Source organism: Malaclemys terrapin, chromosome 1 (assembly GCF_027887155.1).
Source record: "Malaclemys terrapin pileata isolate rMalTer1 chromosome 1, rMalTer1.hap1, whole genome shotgun sequence".
Lineage (NCBI taxonomy): Eukaryota > Metazoa > Chordata > Testudines > Emydidae > Malaclemys > Malaclemys terrapin.
In genome coordinates this window covers 263,394,361-263,416,851 of record NC_071505.1, presented here as the reverse complement: position 1 = coordinate 263,416,851, position 22,491 = coordinate 263,394,361, and the positions used below count along the sequence as shown (strand labels likewise).

The window sequence follows — 22,491 nt, the reverse complement described above, 5'->3', positions numbered from 1 at the left end:
TGAGAGGCAGCAGACCCCTCTTCAAATCCCTTCTCCTCATCAGGTGGAGGAAGGACTTGATCCAGGGTCTCCCACAAGCCAGGTTAGTACCTTAAGCTCTGGGATAAAGGTTATAAAGGAGGTTATTTCCCCCACCCCTAGCTGTTTTGTGTGTGGAGTTGGGTGGCCTCTGAGCACACCTGTTGGATTGGGTCCCTTGGCAAGACTGGCAAGATAAGATAAGATAGTCTATCTTCCCCTGGTTTGTAAATTGCTTTGGGGCTTAGAGGGAGACAGCAGTGTGCATGCCCAGAGGCAGAAACAGAACACCTAACCAACTTCTAATGCAAAACCTTAGGAGTGCATTTTTGAACCTACACAGTTATGTGGCAGTCGAGCCAGATGGGGTTTTCTGGAATGCAGTCATGCCTAAAATGTGACTTAGGTGCCTAAGTCTGGGGGTTAGATGCTCAAATACCTTTGTGGATCCAAGCCTCAGTGCAGTGGAACTGATGGGTAGGGAACCCACGCCTGGCAGAGAGAAGCATTCTCATGATTGGGGCAAGGCTAGTAGATCTGCAACGACGTACATACACTATGCAAATTCCCTCCTAGAGATGACGTGCACAGCAGTTGTGGATGCTGCTGTAATAGCTCCGGCTGACTAGGGGGAAGGAGGAAAAAAGGAGAATTCCACCCCCTGCAAGTCATGTTTGCTCATCCTGAGCCAGATCATTTCATTTTAGGATATTTCATCTCTGTTACTTGCCACCATCAAAAAATGGTTTTAAAAAATACCCTGCTCATCTTCTTTTGATTTTTGGCTCTCTTTACTTGTTGCACTAGTTGCTCTTCTCAGTGTTACAACAATGAAAGAATGCTGTGCTGCTGCAATCATTTTAAAATGCTTCTTTTTATTTGAGCGGTTGCACATTGGGTGAATGAATTTAATGTTACAACAAAAATATAATGGATATTTAACAGATTGCTAATGGTTACAGTGAAAGGCATGGAAGAAGGGATTTCTTTAACTGTTATTGAAATATTCAGTATAAGTGCAGTCAATTACATTTTGTATGAAAGAGGCAAATGATAAGGTATTTTGGTGAAGTGCTGTTTCATTTATAGAAAATAAATACTGAGACATCTCAAGTAACTTGAAATCACGTCTCAGCTATAGTATTTACTATCTCAATGTTGGCCCATCTCATGGTTCTTTCTGGGGAGTTTATTTATTTATTTTAATTAAATAAAGCATTTAATGTTTACTCATCATCATTATAGTTTCTTTTTAAAATATATAAAAAGTTTTGGCAAATAATATTTATACAGAAAAATAGTTTTAGATCTTCCCAAATTTGTAATTGTTCTAAAAATTATTTGTTAATAAATAAAATGCAGAATCTGTTGAACATTTATTTGCACATCTGTGTAATTGCCTCCTTATGTTAGCACAGATCTGTTCTTGGAATATCACAAAGTTATGAAGTTGGAAAGTGGATCTCGTATTAAAAATACATTTTCTCTTTTGTTTTGTAGGTTTGTCTGAATGCAAGACCTGATGTATCTGAAGCTTTGTCACGAATGGGCAAAAAATAGTAGTACTGAAGTAATTGTAAAAAACTATAGAATAATTATCATGAAACATAAAAAGTTTGCACAAAACAATGTTTTAAACAGTCCTCTACATAAAATATTTAAACAATCTGGATAATTTACCATTTAGTCTTGTACAATAAGCTACCAAAATGTCTAAATGAACTATTATTAAAAACAAATAAAAACAACTTTGACAGATATAGGCAAGTTGCAATGTCAACTACCTAGTTATAATGACTGAGAAAGTCTACAAATATTAGTGTTTCAATAGTACATAATGGTGATACCTTAACTGCTAAAGTAACAGGAGTTAAGATACATTTTTTTCCACATAATAAAACAAATGCAACATTACAACCACTATGTTAATTTTACAATCAGATTGTGATTTTTTTTCTCTCTTTCGGGTGATCAGATCTACAGCTTGAATATAAATAGATAGCAATTAGACATTTGACAAACAAAATTTAGAACGGAAAATAATTTCCTAGACAACTAATCGTCCCGTTAGTGCCTCTAGTGCCTTTCAGAAAAGGCAGTGCTGCCAAAGTTTAAAATAGTTTACAATCAATCTGAAAAGGTTAAGTTAAAATACTGCAATCACAAACTATGTCCACATAGAAAACTGATGTTGCCAACAATTATACATAATATTCACTTATAACAGCTGTTTTCATTTTTAAACAATAATTTAAAAACTACGTATTTGTGACGTGTGCAACATACAAAATGTAACATATGAAATATTTGGTACAGTAGTGCTGGAAACAAATCTTAAACCAAACCTAAATGAAATTTTAATTGTACATATGTAATTACCTTATAAATCAACAATGTATTTAAAAAAGTAAACATTAAAATCTGTTTCATCCATATATATGTATGTATGTATATATATAATATGTATATAGTTGTATTAAAGATATCTTCATATTTCTGTGACATAAAATATGTTTTTAAAGAAAAAGGTTAAAATAACTAGTTTTTTCCCCCCTCCATGCTGTAATCCGGTTACAACCCTTTAATCCAATTTTAAAAAATGCAAGAACTGTAATGATTTATTAAACTGAAACTCTCCCTACATTTTTAATGTTTAGTTAATAATCTAGATTAAAGTCACTTATCAGGTTTTTAGTGACTGAACTCAATTTTAGTTAAATTAGGATATCTTACAAATCTCCTCACCTACAGCGTTTTTGTTGTTGTTGCTCTTGATAGAAGTTACCTCAACAGCAACTTGGTTCTTTTAGGTAACCTGACTGAGAGTTTAAAAGATTAGTCACTTATTGTGGATTAGATTGTTGGCATCAGCCTCACTTCCTTCAAGTCTGATGTGGCAAAATTTAGGCACTTCTGCAAAATCTCTTTTAAAAACGTTATAAATATACTCGTAAAATAATATTTTCAAGACTCTGTTGTTTGGGGGTATGAAGTTCATACCGTGCAAAGTTTTAATTTTTTTCTGCTGTCCCATGATTCAATGCAGCTTCTCTATACAAGTCAAATATCAGCTTATGTGTATCTAAAGAATTTGTGCTTTACGTTGGATTTACTATTTAAAATTTTAGATTTACAGGGTGATGACCAGGGTACTGGGTTTTGTTTCACTTCCTTTCTTTGTATTGGAGTCAGGTGACTAAGGTAGTAAACACAGGACTTCTGTTTTTTCTGCTCGGTTACAATAACAATAATTAGGGTTAAAAATCAAACCTGCAACTAGGATATATTTTAGCCAATGTAAATTAATTATTGCTAAACTTGAAAGATTCATAAAATTGTGAATCTTATAATACTAAATTAATGGGGCCATCTGCATTAGCTATAGTTATGGAGATAATAAATATTCCTATGAAGTAAACTGTGTTTATAAAATCTTTAAAAGTAAAATGTTACCCTTTATGTCTTGAAACATCACAGCTGGTATCAGGTAGTTAACTATTTCAGGTTGGAATATATTAAGCATACCATATGTAATATTCATATATAATACAGCAGCACTAGCTTTTTAGAATTTCTGATCTGTCCATAAGAACAAAATCTTTACTTAGCATGCAGGTTGTGGCAATTCTAGAGAGGAGGAGACAGGATAGTATGTACAATAACAATGTTTTGCCATTCTCAATGAGGTCTCTTGACATTCCACTCCATTCCTGCTGATTATTTCAGGATTATCTGTAAAGAAATAAAAATATTATTGGACTTTTTGATGATTTTATCCATTTAAAAGAAGGTCACTACACTACAATTTAGGCTTTGGTCTATTTAAAATTAAGACACAGATTACACAAGGTTTTCACCATCGACCTATGTTGGGTGTAGGCTTCTGCATTTCACAAACTTGTCCTTTCCCTCTCAATTACAGACCCTCAAGAGGATGCAATCAGACAAAGGGGATATTACACTTGAAAATATCAGATATATTTCCCCTATTTTTCCAATAAAAAAGCAAAAAAGAAAAATGTCAAAGTGAAAAGCGAAAGTGCAGTTATTGGGCCAATCCTTAGAAGTGCTGAGTGCCCTAAATACTCCTTTAAATCTATGGGAGTTGAGGCTACTCTGCACCTCACAGGAGTAACTCAGGACCTCAGAGGATAGGAATAATTATTTGCTACAATTTTAAGGTTCAAATCCTTCTCCCATTAAAGTCAATGATGGGAATGGGGCGCTTTCCATTGACTTCCACAGTAGCAGAATTGAGCCATGAAATTTGTTGGGCTGGATGCCTCAAACAAGATAAGACACATAGCAACATTTTTCTAATTCTTACTTTTTTTGGCAGGTCAATGAAGTGAAGCACCTTTCCCATGTAATGACTAATCCTGCTAGTGTGACATTTCAGTATACTAGAGGCCAAGAGTGCTGGAACCTGTTCTCTACCAGTCAATCATTTTATTTCCCATAAAGCAAAGGTTAACAGTATTATTTTATACCCTGTACAATATATTTCAAACGCCCCTACTGTACAGTATTGGAAAACAAACCATCACCCAAATAGGCTAGCTAGGCTAGCTACAATGCCCTTTCCTACCGGGTGTAACATCACCACCTGGGGGACATGCTGCAGTATCTCACTATCACCACGCCTCTACTTCAGAGCTAAAAGTGAAAGGCTGGTAAGCACAGGATGTGTGCTGAAATGCCCCTTTTTTTCCCTGTTCATTTGGGTACTCAACACATTTTTAAGCCATATTTGTAGGTCGTATATAACACAGCATTAAATAGTACTCTGCCCATTTACGAATTGAAAGCTTGTGCCATTGTTTACTGTGGTATTTATCTAAAAAAATAAGATGCTTTGAAAATAACCCCAGCAACATACTACCTCTGACATACAGATCACCAAAAAGAAACACACTAGCCCATCATGGACAGCCCTTTATTTCAGCCACATACATGATTACTGATGAGGAGTGCTCCAAGAGCTGCTGGAGCACATCTATGTCTCTACCAGTTTGCTGCTGTAGGTACAGTATGCAATCAAGATGGTTTAACTATTACAACCATTGTCCTGTGGGTACCCCAGAAACCTCAGCTCACATGTGTGGGACAATGAACACCAGGGTGTTCCATTTCTCAAAGAAGATGACTGTTAATAATACACTGTATTTCCAGGAGTGACATCAGTGTTGTCACGTATCTGCAAGTTGCACTGTTTTCCAGGTAGGAACTCTGGAAGTGTTATGGTCTGGAGGTGGATCAGATACTTAAAATTCTGAATTGTTGCTTTTCAAGGTACCTAGTCTGGTCATTCTGTTTAAACCGTCTGTTCTAGAAGGCTGGAATAGCAGCTCCTACTAATGTTACTGAATGATCTACTTCAAGCCTGGATTGTAAAAAAAAATAAATAAAAATCAGTGCTACTCTGAGAGGAAAGGAATGCTCTGTATGACTGGAATCTGCCTGCACCTATGATCTTTGAACTTATTGGCATGCCAACTTTTGTATCTTTATTATCATTTATATTTATATTTATTATCATTTATATTTTGGTAGACTCTAGAAGCTTCAGCCACAAACATACATCCGCCACCCCAAAGGACTTAAAATCTAAAAAAGACAAGACACAATGGGTGGATGAAATAAACAAATGAGTTGGGGAGGGCATAGGGGAGGATGAAGGAACAAAGATCTGATGATTATTAAACATTTGAATTGTGGTAGTGCCCAGAGACAAGCCAGGGTTGGGGCCCCATTGTGCTAGACACTGCACAGAGTAACGGACAGTCTCTGCCATGGTGGATGTTTTAACATGGATTAACTGTTTGAACAATTTGTAGCCAGTAGTAGCATTAATCGCAATTTCCCACCTGCTTCGCCATTCTCAGATGGCAGTTTTCTGTATACATCACGGTTTTAAGGAGGATCCTGAAGGAGAATAAGGGGATGCCTTTACGAATTTTGACAGGGAGACTTTCCCCACCCAAGTGGCAGCATGGGGAAAAGGGTGAAGGTATTTGTAGGAGATGTGCGCATGCATGGCCCAGCCGACCCTATGCCAGTTCTTCAGTTCCTTTTTGCCGGCAACTCCGATGGAGGGGCAGGAGGGCGGGAAATGGAATCGACATGAGCAACACATCTCAAAGAACAACAGTTATGAAAGGTCGGTAACCATTTTTCTTCGTGTGCTTGCTCATGTCGATTCCATTCTAGGTGACTCACAAGCAGTATCCTCGGAGGTGGGCTTGGAGTTCACAGCCTAGTGGGTTGCAGTACTGCTCTACCGAAGCCAGCATCAACCCGAGCCTGCTGGGTAAGTGCGTAATGGGATGTGAACGTGTGGATGGACAACCAGGTGGCCACCCGACAGATGTCCTGAATAGGCACTTGGACTAGGAAAGCTGCCGAAGAGGCTTGCGCCCTGGTTGAGTGGGCAGTTACGATTGCCGGAGGTGACACCTTTGCCTGATCATAACAGCAGCGAATGCAGGCAGTGATCCAAGACGACATTCTTTGAGCGGACACTGGACGACTTTTCATCCTGTTGGCCACAGCAGCAAACAATTGCATTGACTTGCGGAATGGCTAGTCCTTTCAATGAGTGGTGGCAAGAGGGTGGCCTTGCGTGCACAAGATCAGGTCTGCCCTGGCTTGAAACCGAGCCTCAGGGAGGAAGGCTCTGGCCAGAGTAGAATCAAGGACAGCTCCAATGAACTCTATGCGTTGTACTAGAATTAAGGTCAATTTTTTTCTTGTTTATCAACAGCCCCAGATCGCGACAGATGGAACAAACCAGATCAAGATGCTGCTGCACCTGATCCCCGGACCAGCCCCTTATTAGCCAGTCATCAAGGTATGGATAAATTTGTACACCTTGGTGCTTCAGGTAAGCGGCCACTGGTGCTATGCACTTTGTAAACACTCTCAGGGCTGATGAGAGACCATAGGGTAGCACCATGAATTGAAAATCGCAGTGGCCCAAAACAAAACGGAAGAAGCACCTGTGCCCCAGGAAAATGGAAATATACATCCTTCAAGTCGAGGGCAGTGTACCAGTCTCTCAGATCCAGTGAGGGGATAATGGAGGGCAGAGAGATCATGCAAAACTTTAACTACTTGAGAGACTTGTTGAGAATGCGCAGGTTCAGAATGGGTCTGAGGCCCCCTTTTGCTTTTGGGATTAGGAAATAGCAGGAGTAGAACCCTTTCCCCTTCCAGTCTGAAGGGACCTCCTCTACTGCCCCCGGGCATAGGAGGTTATCAACCTCCTGAATGAGGAGTTGCTTGTAGAACCCCAGGCCCTTGACGGAGGCAGAGGATGGAACGGCTTTCTAGCCTGCTGAGGGGTGTGCAGGCCCAAGGAACAGAGGGTGGCATGGGAGTCTTTAAGGCCATGGAGCCGTGCATCGATCAGATCCAAAAAAAGCCCTGCACCTTCAAATGGGAGGTCCTGAAGGGTAGTCTGCATCTCCTGGGACAGCCCGGAGGACTGCAATCAGGAGCTGCGCCTCATGACCACCGCAGATGTGACCACCCTGGCTGCCGAGTCCATAGCGTCCCAGGCCATCTGGAGGGTGCCTCTTGCCACCGCTTTGCCCTCTTCCTCCAAAGCGGTGAATTCCTGGGCTCGGTCCTGTGGAAGGTCCTCCTTGAACTTGCTGATGGAGTCTGACAGGTTGAAGTTGTACCTGCCTAGCAGGGCCTGATGGTTAGACACCCTAACTTGCAGGCTGGCTGTTGACATATTTATTTTTCGGTGTGCCACTCGCCTGTTCTTGCCTGTCCCTTTCGTTGACGATGGACACGACCAGGGACCCCGTGCTGGAGCGTGGGTATACAGGTATTCAAATCCCTTTGAAGGGACATAGTACTTATTTTCCACCTTCTTGGAGATAGGCGGAATGGAAGAGAGGGGTCTACCACACAGACTTGGCAATTTTAAGGACCTATGAGTGGATGGGCAACGTGACCCGGGCCGGGGTGGAGGAGGGTATGAATTTAAAGAGGTCATCGGACTCCTCCGCTAGCTCCTCAACCTCCAAGTTCAGGTTGGCAGCCACCCTTTTGAGCAGGGCCTGGTACTCCTGGAAGTCGTCAGGGGGACTACTCGTTTGTGAGAGGCCTGCCACCGCTTTGTCCGGAGACGACAAAGACGACTACACAGCAGGGGGAGAGGTGGCTTCCCCTTGCTCGTCTGGGGATGGCTGCTTGGGCGTCAGGGCCCGTTGTGTTGCCCCCGCGTCGGATTCTGCACCATGCTCTGATTCAGGTGCCAACTGTGCCAGAGACAGTTAGTCCGATGTGGCCTGAGAGGAATGGTGGGAGTATGGGACTGGCATGACAGGTATACCTCACAGGCTCCAGTACTGCCATTGGGTGGGCCGCTGCCCCTGCTGCCACACTGTCACTGCCAGTGCCCTGCCTGTCTTGGGGGCCATCAGTGATTCGGCTCTCATAGGTGAGGGGCTGAACTCTCCCTCTGGTTTGGACCACTGCCCTTCCGGCAACCAGGGCGGAGCCGTAGATGCCCGAGTCTATCAGCTGACCTTTGTCTGCGACCAATAAGGAGAGGGTGAGGACCAATGCCTGCCTGAAGAGCAGTACCGGGGAGCCAGAGACCAGTGTCATGACTGGGAATGATCCCATACCAGGGGGATCGATGCCTGGGAGATCGCCTAGGCGATGGTGATCTGCGCCATGGTGAACTCTGACGGGAGGCCTGAAGGTACCATGGGTACGCGGATCGGCATCGTGACTCAGGTGTCCCGTGCCTTGCAGGTGGAGACCTTGGTGTCAGAGATCTATGTCTTCTAACCAGGGCCTGAGGCTGTGGTGCCAGGGCCTGCGGCTGTGGTCATGCGGACCGATGCCTGCGGTCCAGGGATCGGGGATGCTCTGTTGCTTTAGGGGTTGGTCCCATAACCAGCTTGCCTGTAGATGTCGGGGCTTCGGCTGGGTCCATTACCTGAGTTGGCATCTGCGGTGCCAGTCAGTCTACTTGCTCTTTGGCCACCAGGCCCCCTTCGGCCACAGATAACCCTCCCTACTAGGAGCCTGGACCCACTGCCACTCCCAGGAGTCGGGTCCCTGGCTGGATTAGGGGGTACGACTGCAGAGGTACCCCCAAGCAGCTCTGGTGCAGGCACAGGGCCTGACACAGGTCCTTTGCCCAAAGCTCCCTTTTTCTGTGGTGCCAGCAGGCCCTTCGACTTCGACCACTTCTTGGTACTGGCGAGGGGGAACAGTGCCGGGTGGATTCCGGTGCCGGTGGCGCTGATGCTGAGGTGTTGGGCAAGGAGTCTGATCGAGAGGGCTCCGAGGTAGGATGAAGCACAGCCTCCACGAGGAGGGCTCTCAAGTGGATATCCCATTCCTTCTGAGTTTGAGGATGAAAGTTTTTGCAGATCCTGCACTTATTCTTTCTGTGAGGCTGCACGATAAACATGGCTTAAAGTCCTAGCAGAGGCAAAGTTCCTGCTGGGACTCTAACTCCTAAACTATTACTCTAATACTTAACTTAAAGATCTAACTAAGTGCCTATCAACTAACAACAAAGGAGACAGAACAATGGACTGTAAGAACTGCTAATGCTCTTGTGATGCAAGACAAGGCCTCCAACCAACCATCACACGCAGTAAGAAGGAACTGAGAGGGCATAGGGTCAGCAGCACCTAATATACCAATGCAAGAGCGCGGCACTCCAGGGGGCACTCCAGCCGACCCTACGGATACTGCTAAGGCAAAAAACTCAGACGACTGTGCATATGGGTGTGCACACACTTAGAATGGAATCTACATGAGTAAGCACTCGAAGAAGAAATAGTATTTTTCAATTCACCTCATACAAGTACTGTAGTGCAATCTTTTTATCGTGAAAGTGCAATTTACAAATGTAGATTTTCTTTTGTTACATAATTGCACTCAAAAACAAAACAATGTAAAACTTTAGAGCCTACAAGTCCATTAAGTCCTACTTCTTGTTCAGCTAATCACTAAGACAAACAAGTTTGTTTACATTTATGGGAGATACTACTGCTCACTTCTTATTTACGTCACCTGAAAGTGAGAACAGGTGTTTGCATGGCACTTTTGTAGCCAGCATTGCAAGGTATTTACATGCCAGATATACTAAATATTCATATGCCCCTGCATGCTTTGGCCACCATTCCAGAGGACATGCTTCCATGCTGATGACACTTGTTAAAAAATAATGTGTCATCAGCATAAACTCATGTCCTCTGGAATGGTGGTTGAAGCATGAAGGGACATATGAATATTTAGCACCTCTGGTACGTAAATATCTTGCAATGCCGGCTACAACAATACCATGCAGATGCCTTTTTTAATTTCAGGTGACAATATAAACAAGAAGCAGGCAGCATTATCTCATGCAAATGTAAATAAACTTGTCTTAGCAATTGGCTGAAAAAGAAGTAGGACTGAGTGACTTGTAGGCTCTAAAGTTTTTCACTGTTTTATTTTTGAATGTAGTTTTTTTTTTTACATAATTCTATATTTGTAAGTTCAACTTTCATGATAAAGAGATTGCACTACAGTACTTCTATTAGGTGAATTGAAAAATACTATTTCTTTCATTTTTTACAGTGCAAATATTTGTAATAAAAATAAATATAAAGTGAGCACTACACTTCGTATTCTGTGTTGTAATTGAAATCAATATATTTGAAAATGTAGAAAACATTTAAATAAATGGTATTCTATTATTGTTTAATAGTGCAATTAAACACCATTAATTTGTTTAATCACTTGACAGCCCTAATAATAATTTATTTCAAGTTCAAGTGTAAATTCTAACTCCTAAATAATACAATGAGATATGTCCACCTATTTTGGAACCTAGGTCTAATCACATAGAATAGTACTTATCTACTCTCCCACTTCTGCCTAATATTGCAATTAAGTATTCACTGTGACTATGTCCACTAATGTGTTTTGTTCCCGGTCCCTTTTCAAGATAATAGATACAGTAATAGCCTGATAGGAGACAGTATCTACTCATGGCCAATTCATTCATATCTACAGCAAGCCCAGGAATGTGCTTTCTTGTCTACGTGTGAGTGGGCTTGTTCTAAATTAATTGCAGAAAATGCACATTCTGCCACTGCAGTGATACAAGTCAATGAAAATAGCATTTCTAACAAGAGCAATATATTCTGACAGACTGATGGCCTAGTGGTTAAAAGCCTTGTTAAATATTTATGTATGACTGTGGTGGATTTAATAGTATTTACATATGATTTTAGAGGCAATCACTGTCAGGACACTCTCCTTTTTCCTCCTCTTTCAATACCTGTGTAAAGTGGTCTAACAGATTTGCCACAAAGAGCCAAATTGTTTGTATCAGTAGGCCACTGTGTAGATTCAAAGCACTGAAATCACGTGAATGATGGTTGTTATTACCCAAGCAATCAATGACGGTTTCAAGCATGCTGGACTTCTCTACAGATTTGCCTCTAAATATCCAGAAATATTTACCCCTTCACATCTTCTATCCTTAAGAATAATTTTTGGAACATAAAGGCCAAAATTAGCTTTCATTGCTATGAGTTCCAGCACAGCACTTTTTAGTTTTTACAAAGCCTCAGGAATAAGGGATTCTCCAAGGTTTCATAATGGTGGTGAAGTCAATCATGCAATACAAGTTTATCTTTTTAAGAATTAACATAACTTGGGCTATGACTGATCCTGAGTCAGTTTCTGCAACGTGTTTCAAAGGAGTGACAGCCAGGTGGGAATTTTTTTTAATCACTGTTTTCAGTTCCCTTGCAGACTAGCAACGAGCATACATGGTAGAACTCCAAATTAGCTCATGGTTGCCTCAAAAGAATTAGTAAGAGTTTGACCTTGCTGGTGAATTTTGAGATGAAATAGAAAATCTGAAAGTGTCTTTCAAAATAAATTCCAACTTTTAAAACCTCAAATAACTTTTCTTGAGATCCAGAATAGCAAGTTCATGGCTTTCGTTGAGACAGTTCACAACAACATAAAGAGCATCTTCTCTGAACTTGAAATGAACATCATTTAAACAGCCGATATTCATTGCTGTACCGTACAAATTATAATAATGAATAATTTAATTATTAATACAAATTATTACAAACTCTGGCCAACCAGTTTTTATTTGAGGTCTGCTGCCTTGATCCTTACAACTGTTTGACATCAGCTGTCTGAATATCCAAACCTGGTACACAGCAAAGCGAGTACAAGATTTCCCATGCTGCACAAATCTGATATACACTGACTCTTGCTCAATTACAGACCTGTCAGTGGATCCATCAGCAAGTGCCATAAAAAACTTGCTTTTTGTATGTATTTGAGACACTCCCCTAAAGAGACTGAGATTACATCTACAAAGTCTTTCATTCCACAGATGTGAATATATTTTGAGCCAAGATTAAGGCCATCTCTCTGAAACTGAACTCATGTTTCCTGACTGTGTAAGTGGTGTTAACAAAGTGGTAAACATTTGGCTCTCCCCCATTGCACATTGCAGAGCTATCTAGGGAAAGGAGCTTTGTGTAGACAAAATGACAATTTATGCATTTCACATGAGCAGAAGAGCAGTCACGTACATGTAGGTAAAACATTCTAAAGGTCTTACAGACACTTACAAGAGGACTGCCCTTATCAGAAAGCTTATCACATTTTCTGAAAATTACATGGAACATTTCATTTTTTTGACACACAAACCATGGGGATTTATAGCTTTCAATGAGTTTTGGAAAATGCATCTACATTGAAGTTTCTCATATTCCTATCCCATGTGCTATGTCCTTTACACTTACCCCTCTCCTGGTTCAGGATGATTTTTTTTTTGTATTTTTATTATTATTATTTTTACACCCGAAGTCCAAAAGGGTGAGTAGATGTGTTCCAGACATTGTTTTTTTCAATAAAATCGAAATAAAATCTGTGATTATCTAATTTTTAAACAGCCCCACATCTTGTTTTGGCTTTCTAATACCCCTTTTGGATGTCTAGCCAGCAACTCCAGATCAATGTGGCCAAAACTCAGGTTTTGATCTGCCCCTTGAAACCTTCCTCCCCAATCCCAATTTATCTGTTACCATAGATAAACACCATCATTATCCTAGTCACTCAAATATATAATCTGGGCATAATCTTGAACTCTGCCCTATCTCTACATTCAGACAGTCATGCCATATCCAAGTCTTGCCACGCCTACCAACATAACATTTTAAAGAATCTGCTTCTTCTGTCTGTCTAGATTGTCAACACTCTAGATCAGGCTCTCAGTATCTCATGCCTTCACTACTGTAATCTCCTTTCTGGCCTTGACACCAATTATACACCTCATCCAGGCAAATCCAGGCAAAACCTGCTATGAGGATAATCTTCCTGGGTCACTGTTCTGACCCCTCTTGGCATCCGTCCTTTGGCTCCCCTTCCTACATCATATCAAACACAACCTCCTGGTATTTACATTTTGTTCCATGCAGTCTGTAAGATCTGTTTTACTGAGCTACCAATTCCCACTTTTGCTTTGCCAATGATACCAGACTTGATCACGCATTTGTCCATTTCTCTCTCAATCATCTCTGCACTTTCTACAATGTCAACCTCCCCCTCCATGCTTGGGGAAACCAGCTCATCAAAATTCATACTCCTTTTAAATTTCTCCTTAAAACTTACTCTTGCCTTGATTGCTACACATCACTCCTGTGTGCCTGATTAGGCAAGCAGTGAGCTATGACTTCTGTTTGCTGCTCATGTCTGTTCGTTTTATTGTTACCACACCCACCTGGTTTGCCTGTTTTGCTGTCTGCTGCATTGCCTCAGACATAAAAACTGTGTGCTCTCTATGTTGGCAACTGTCTTGTTATTTGTCTGTATAGTGCATAGACAAATTGGGCCCTGATCTTTGCCTGAGGTTCCTAGGTACTAGAGTCGTATAAATTAATATAAATAGCGTTTATACAGTGTGTAAGTTTTGAACTGATTAGCATATTAAGCAGTCTACCCTTGGCAGCAGTCAGTAAATTTGCAATTACATAAAAACTGTAACTGTAAAGTATTAAAGAAAGGTAATCTCACTCCTAAAATCCAGTACAACTGTTGTTTAGCAGTTGTAGCAAATAAAATTAAACTGTAGTTTATTTTACTACAAAGCCTACTCTGGCTTATTTGGAAACTAAAATAGCTGTTGCTTTTCAGACAAAAATAACTGCCTTTGAACTACCTGACTGCAGCCTTAAGGTTGCAAGCTTTATTTTCTTCTCTTAAAATTAGCTCAAACTGTCTTTCAGCAGGTGCTTCTATGTTTGCAAGGTTCTGACAATTATTACACATTTTACTCTGGACTGGCTGGAACATTAGCTTGCCTTTGAACCTCACTATAGATGAAAAGCTCATATCCAATCTCTTTCCTCCCCAGTCACCACACACATCTGATTAATTAGAGCATTAACAGACACACACATTCAAAATGAAACTCAGCCTGAGGCATGCTTAGCAGTGCATCTCCTCCTGGCTTTACACTGTTTTCCCAAGGCATTACTTGTTTGGCTGACATCAATCAGGCCCATCCTCCTGCCCTCTGACTGGCATCTCATGTCTACTGCTCTGCTCAGTCCCTTCTCCTCTCCCTGTCTCTGAGTCAGCTCAGTTCTCTTTGCTCCAATTCCACTCTGCCTCTCTGACCACCAACCCCTTTACTTGGCAGCTCAGTGCTGCTGTGCCTAATGTCTGTCCCATTGTCCTTGCTAAGTGGGCAGGAAACATGATACTCTCAATGATTCCGTAAACTCAGGGGTCGTACCCTATGACTGGAGAACTGCTAAGATAATACCTATTTTTAGGAAAGGGGAAAAATGTGATCCGGGAAACTAGAGGCCTGTTAGTCTGACCTCTATTGAATGCAAGGACTTGGAACAAATTTTGAAAGAGAAGTTAAGAACATAGGGTACGTCTATACTTACCTCCGGGTCCGGCGGTAAGCAATCGATCTTCTGGGATCGATTTATCACGTCTTTTCTAGACGCGATAAATCGATCCCGGAAGTGCTCGCCGTCGACGCCGGTACTCCTGCTCCATGAGAGGAGTATGCGGAGTCGACGGGGGAGCCTGTCTGCCACATGTGGACCCGCGGTAAGTTCGAACTAAGATACTTCGACTTCAGCTACGTGAATAACGTAGCTGAAGTTGCGTATCTTAGTTCGAAGTGGGGGGTTAGTGTGGACCAGCCCACAGAGGTAAATGGTAGTTGGGATAAAACACAACATGGTTTTACAAAAGGTAGATCAGGCCAGATCAACCTGATCTCTTTCTTTGAGAAGATAACTGATTTTTTAGATAAAGGAAATGCAGGTAAAGAGAAGGGCTACTAGGATGATCGGAGGAATGGAATACTTACCTTATGAGAGGAAACGCCAGGAACGTGGCTTGTTTAGCCTAACCAAGCAAAGAGTGAGAGGAGATTTGACTGCTCTCTCTAAAGACATCAGAGGGGTAAATACCATGGAGGAAGAGGAGTTATTTAAGTAAAGTGCTAATGCTGACACAATAATAAATGGTTATAAACTGGCCATCAACAAGTTTAGGCTTGGAATTAGATGAAGGTTTCTAACCATCGGAGGAGTGAAGTTCTGGAATAGCCTTCCAAGGGGAACAGGGGGGCAAAAAAGCTAACTTCTTTCAAGAATTAGTTTGATTAGTTTATGGAGGGGATGGTATGATGAGATTGGCTACATTGCATTGTAGGCAATCTGCAATTGCTAGTAGCAAAAATCCCCAGTGGATGGAGATGGGGGACTAGATGGGGAGGGCTCTCAGTTACTACAGAGAATACCTTCCCAGATGTCTGTCTGGTGGGTCTTGCTGACATACTCAGGGTTGAATTGATTGCCATATTTGGGGTTGGGGAGGAATTTCCCCACAGGTCAGACTGGCAGAGACCCTGGGATTTTTCACCTGCCTCTGAAGCATGGGGCATGGGCCACTTGCTGGTTTAAACTAGAGTAAATGGCAGAGTCTCTGTAACTTGAAGTCTTTAGATCATGATTTGACGATTTCAGTAACTCAGCCAGAGGTTGTGTGTCTATTACAGGAAGGGGCATGTGAGGTTCTGTCACTTGCAGTGTGCAGGAGGTCAGACTAAATGATCACAATGGCCCCTTCTAGCCCTCAAGTCTATGAGCCAATTAGTCCCAGGCAATAGGATTTTTCCCAGACTGTATACGTGCATATAAGGTTGATGAAAAAATGTTTGATGTCATATGCAGTATAATTCGAGAAGTATGCAATCATAAAAGCCTGCAACCACAATGTTGCTTTTTTGATGGAATATAATAAATGTCTTTAGTATATTTGAAATTTTTGGAAACATATTGAGGTGATAGACCAGTTTTTAGCTAAACATGGATTCCATTCTCTCCCCCTTTTATCATTTGGATAGAAGACTTGAGTATCTGAAATCATTTAATATCAGAGGCAGATATACTTGTAGCAATGGAAAAGGGTCAGGTCTCCATGCCCATGCTATTACTAGCATCCTTTGATTCCATTAGTCACAGGTTGTTGACGACTAACAGTAGAGATCTTATGGAATGGATGGAAGTTGCTCTTCTCTGGATTCACTTCTTTACAGTGGTCCCAGAGGGATCCCACAAGACTCAGTCATGTCATTCTTCCTATTTAATATTTCTATGAAGCCACTAAAGAGAGAATCTGAGACAGCTAATGCTGTCATCTCATCATTATGCTCATGCTTATTATATTAACGAGTATTTATTCACTTCAAATAAACAAAAGTAGCTACATTCTAGGACTAGCCAACCTTGTTCACTCTTCTTATGAATAGTGAATAATGCAGTTCCTTTAAAGCAGAGGTTTTCAAACTGTGGGGCTGCCCAGGGCTGACAGCTGGGGCTCCCACAGTCAGCTGTCTGGCTGACAAAATTGCGGCAGTCACAATCATTTCTATAGCAACAACTACCTTTCCATAGTAACAACTACCTTTCCCACCTTCTGGTTTAGTGTATCGTATCATATCCTATCCTTACAGCAAGCAGTTGTGCAGTGCTTATTCCACTGGTGAGTTTGAAATTCACCATATTATGTGGTGAAAAATGAATCAGTACTTATTGCCAAAAGACAGTGTTCTGAAACGAAAGGCAGAAGCTGAAACGGCTGATACAGTCATCATATCAACCACACTGCCAAGAATAAAAAGCCTTATGCAACTGGGGAAAAACTGATTCTCCCAGCTGCAATTGACATTTTCAGGACAATGCTTGGTGACAGTAAGGCAGAGAAGTTAAAAATGATCCTGCTGTCAGACAACACGGTGAGCTGCCGAATCTCTGACATGTCAGAAAATATCAATGCGCAGCTGATCTCTCGATTACAATCCAGTTACAGATATATAAAAAAAAGCTCATTTAATTGCTTACATTCGGTATGTCACAAAACATCAATATTGGAAGATTTTCTGTTCTGCAAGCCAGTTAAGATGCATGCAACTGGATTTGAACTGTTTAACATTTTAAACGTCTTCTTAACTTCTCACGAGTTGAAGTGGGAAGCCTGAGTTGGCATTGACACGGATGGAGCCCCTTCTATGAATGGCAGTAGGGAAGGCTTGAAAGCCAAAGTATTTGAAATTGCTCCACATATATCGGGGATTCATATGATACACCGCGAAGCCCTGGCAACTTGAAACATGGATCAGGAACTTACTGATGTTCTGAGTTCTGCCATCAAAATCATGAACTTTATCAAGATCCAGCCCACTGAGGCACGTCTCTTTGTAATCCTTTTTACAAAAATCTGAGCGGAGCACAATCCTTTTTTTTTTTTTTTTTACATGGAAGTCAAGTGACTATCCAGGGGGAAAGTGCTGCAATGCATTTTTGAACTGAGAAACTAAGTTCGACTTTTTCTAGTGGATTTGAATTTCAGCAACACAGAGACTGTGTGATCCCTGCTGGCTTGTGCTTTTGGCTTACCTTGCTGATATTTTTGACAAACTGAATTCTCTAAATGTCTCATTGCAAGGAGCGGAAAGTACTATTTTTGACCTCCACCACAAGATACTGACATTCAAGAGAAAGCTAGCTCTATGGAAACCAAAAATCGAAACTGGTTTAAGCATTCCACTCCCGCTAACTGACGCTATCCACGAAACACAATCTGAACTATTGAGTGTTGTGAAGCCAACCAAGAATCACTTGACTACTCTCAGAGTCAGTTTGGATAAATATTTTACCGAAGGAAAAGTAACCCCTGAATGACTGGATTATTGAACCCTTTGTAGGGGAGGCAGTGACCTTGTCCCAGCTCTCAGATGACATTCAGGAGAATCTGATTGAACTTCAGAGTGATAGGATACTGGACATTCAATTTAAAAAATAGTCTTTGGGGGATTTTTGGTTGAAAGTTGGCGCAGAATATTCAGCTTTGTCAAAGTGTGTGATCAAAGCTCTTTTACTGTTTGGTTCATCTTATTTGTGTGAGATAGGATTCTCTTTGCTGGCTGTGCTAAAGACAAAGTACCATTCGAGATTGGGAGTAGAGGACAACCTCAGAGTCAGTTTAAAAAATCTCTCCACATAACTGTCCGCAGCGAATCAGGCACATCCTTCACATTAAAGTATCTGTGTATTTGAAACTTACAGTATAGATAATTTAATTCAAGTTGTGTTAAAGGTCTCTGTTAGGCTTATGAGTAGGCTATCGAGTGTACCTTTTGCACGTGTCTATTTTTGTCTTGGTTGGGACCTCAAAGGGGGAGGAGGGCTCAGCTCAAAAAGTTTGAAACCACTGCTATAAAGTTTATCATACTACACACAAGAACATTCTAATTTCTGTTAATGAGACTGGTAATAAACAGACTACATAGAAAGGGGAAAGCCGTTATTGTAGCCAGTTTAGAAGCACCCATGTGATGACTATTTTTATGTCCGACTCAGTATTAACTTTCATCAGGTTTGATCTACTACTGTAGACTACATTTTCCATCTGCTATTTTTTAGGGCATTTTCTTTTCTCTGCTTTCATTTTCTAAACTGCTGTGATAGGTTTACCCAGATGTGCTGAGGGACCAAAGCTGTGAAGGGCAAGTGTGAGATTATTCATCATGGCAGAGTCTATATTTTTCTACATGAGTGCTACTTCAACACACCATTCCTGAATTCACCCATTCTTTTTATATAAGTCCTGCTTTCTATTTTGTTTCCTTCTTGTATTTCATGTGTGCTGAAAACATTCAGAATGAGAAGGGTACTCCCACTTTCACACCACTAACAGAGAGTGCTGCCTCATCACAAAGGGCACAGGTAACATTTCTCTACACTCCACAGGAAGAACAAACGCTAGTTGTCTCCAAGTTAAAAAAAAAAAAAAAAAAAAACCCAAACCCAGGCTTCAAATTAAGCTTCTCTCCACTGTGAAAGCTCTCTAGTGCAATGTTATGGGTCAGACCACAAATATAATTTGGATTTTCTTGATACCTTTGTGCATTTCCCACAAAATTCAGTCACCTTGCACATACTGGAGTAATATTTTGTATACTGTACTTATGGTTAGTTTTATAAACTTACTGCACATATTAAAATGGACCAAACATGGTCTCTGAGGGAAATTTATCCATGAATGTCCTGACTTTTATTCATTTAAATTGTCATGCCTTTTCTTTGACTTAAACAAGAAAACAGTGAAGCTATGAATTATGAATGGCTTTATATTCAAATTAATATATAAACCTGGATTTATTTGAAATAAAACCTCCAACTGAATCTGCAAAGGGGGACCTCTGCAAGATCAGTGCCAAAAATGATAAGTGCATTATTGCTGGGAGAACGTTTCATGGAATGGATCATGTACATATAAATAAGTTATCTAAGTTTATTTCAAGGGTGAATTCTTGAAACAGACAACTGAAATTCTTTTAAATTCCAAACAATACACCTGGAGATCTGTACTGCATTACTTGGCTAAAATTTTAAAGGAAAAACACATACCTGATATGAACTGTGGGTGAATTTCAAGAACTGGCAACTGTTATATCTAAACTCTTTTCCCCCCAAACTTATGAAATCACTTGATCTCAGAAAACTTTGCCCATGTTCCAATAATTAAAAACACACCCAATGGAATTTTACCATACTTGCCAAAAATATCACTTTTGGCATGATACAAACGTGAGAAATTTCATCTTAAAGATACATTTGTTTGGAAAATTATACAAAAGCAGGACAGATAAGAAAACTGCCTCCTCAAATATATGTATACTGTATCCACTACAATGTTATATTTTATGAAACAGTTAAATGCAGAAAAACATTCCAAAGTTAAAAAATAGAGTGTAAAGAGAGGGAAGGATGCCTAGATTTCTGATATAAAAAGGAAATAAAATGCATGCTTTTCTTTGCACATTTCTCAGCCTGTGTGAAGATACTGCCATCTAGCTGGTTTATGGGAGAAAAAGTCAATTTTCAGTCTTTGATGACTTCTCTCACATCCCTTCCAAATTGATAATATTTTATAAATTGTAAATACCCATTCTAAATATTTGTACACAATAAGATTGCTAAAATTAACTGTCATCTGTAATGACTTTCATGGGGTGACAGTTGAGCAGAAAGGGTTCCACAAAATAATGTTAGTAAAAATAGATAAAGTGAAGACATTTTAAGTGCATTTAGCATTATATTTCAAATATCAAGTCCCTTAATTTCTGTGATGTGATCATTTCTTTTTCTTTAACCAAATCTGCACTGAGAAATAGAGCTACTTATACAGTTTCTGTTAATTAATAAAAAATAATGTTTTCCCGTATACTGGATAGTGTCAACATGTCTAGAAAATGTGTGTGTGAGGGTCTGAAGTCAATGTGAGTTTTTCTTTTGACTTTGCCCCCTTGTGTTTGCAAAGTTTTATTTTTATTTTTGAAAGTGAAACTTCCTTACGTGTAAATCAACTTCTCTGAAGATTTCATTTGATTATGTTCATGCTCCTGGGTCTTGCATGTCTATCATGAAATAGGCCATGACCCTGTAATTTGTGAGCCTTTAAGACAAGATACATGTGTCTCAGTGACAGGCTACTTGCTGTTATCTGCATACTCGCCATATACATTCCTTTTCCTCTGACTTGAGGAGCAAGACGCAAAAGCGTCCTAAGCCACCAAACATAACTTTTGCCCCTAACAAATATGTGGTAGGGTGACCAAAAAGAAAGTTATAAAGAAACATTCATTTCCTGCTCTCCCACCTTCCTGACAGGAAGGTGGGAGAGCAGGAAACCAGTCAAATCATCTGTCCAGAGTTGATGAATTGCAGGCAAGTAATTTTTCCCTTCTCCAAGAATACCCAATTGACTGAATTTTTGAACTTTGACTTGAACAGAACAAAGCTTGAGGGAAGCTTTTCCCAAACAATGCATTCCCCAAATAGTAGAGAAACAAAGAGGCAGTTTCGTGAAGCCAGAAGGGTTGTGAAGGCTTCCTAAATCTCTCCTAGTTTTATAATGTAGCCCTGAGTAGATTCTGTTCATCATGAGCTTTGTAGCATCAATGCTCCCTTCATCAAGGAAACATCCTACATCAGCGCCTTGCCGCAAGCCAAAAAGCCTCTTTCTTCAGTTTTGTAGGCTGGCTCTGCATCAAGGGATAGCTCAGTGGTTCGAGCGTTGGCCTGCTAAACCCAGGGTTGTGAGTTCAATCCTTGAGGGGGCCACTTTGGGATCTGGGGCAAAAATCAGTACTTGGTCCTGCTAGTAAAAGCAGGGGGCTGGACTCAATGACCTTTCAAGGTCCCTTCCAGTTCTATGAGATAGGTATAGCTCCATATATTATTTATTATTAAGCTTCTGAAACAGGATATTTTCTTTAATAAGATCTACTACATACATGGTGACATGGTTTCATTGTGACCTTTTAAAAATGTCTTAAAGGGCAAATCCTGTCCCCATATCTCTGCAGGCTCAGAAGACCCAATGCAGCAGAACCAATTCTACTTTGCTGCGTGGTCTTTGGGAACAGGGTTTCAGTGCACACACTGTGTGTGCTGCCCAGCCCAGCTCAGCTCCCTAGGTGGAGGGTTTAGGGCCGGATGCAGAGGCACTAAGGCTGTGGAGCCTGGCAGATATAAGATCCTGGACAAACCTTATTGAATTAAGAATTTTAGAAGCTCGTTGTATTAAATATGCAAATGTTTATGTACTATTGAGCGACTGCATGTATTTCTATGGGGCAGGGAGACCACAGCCCTCCAAGAACTAAGAACATGGGGGCATAATTAGGCAAATTCTCTCAGGTTGTAACACCTTCAGAGAGCTACCACCACACATACTGGAGAGAGGCTCACACATACTGGTCCAAACTGGATTCTCGAGGGACCAATAATTGGATAAACAGCCTGAGTTAAAACTCAGAGCTTTCTTTCTGATCTAACAAATGGACAGAACCTCTGGTCTAAGGGGGAATGCAATCCTTAG

At 40.8% G+C, this 22,491-nt stretch overlaps 1 protein-coding gene across 11 annotated transcripts in view; it reads right to left on the bottom strand.

Annotated features, from left to right (window-relative positions):
- Window positions 1-873: 873 nt before the first annotated feature.
- The window catches only part of MBNL2 (muscleblind like splicing regulator 2), a 158,712-nt gene continuing 137,094 nt past the window's right edge, over window positions 874-22,491 (bottom strand). For 9 of the 11 annotated variants that reach the window (XM_054012359.1, XM_054012284.1, XM_054012275.1 and 6 more), the window contains one exon: window positions 3,651-3,750. In XM_054012359.1, coding sequence (XP_053868334.1) covers window positions 3,736-3,750 — 15 coding nt within the window. In that variant the 3' untranslated portion in view covers window positions 3,651-3,735. Of the gene's footprint in view, window positions 3,751-22,491 lie in introns of all 11 variants that reach the window. The other 2 variants (XM_054012319.1, XM_054012342.1) reach the window with 1 other exon arrangement.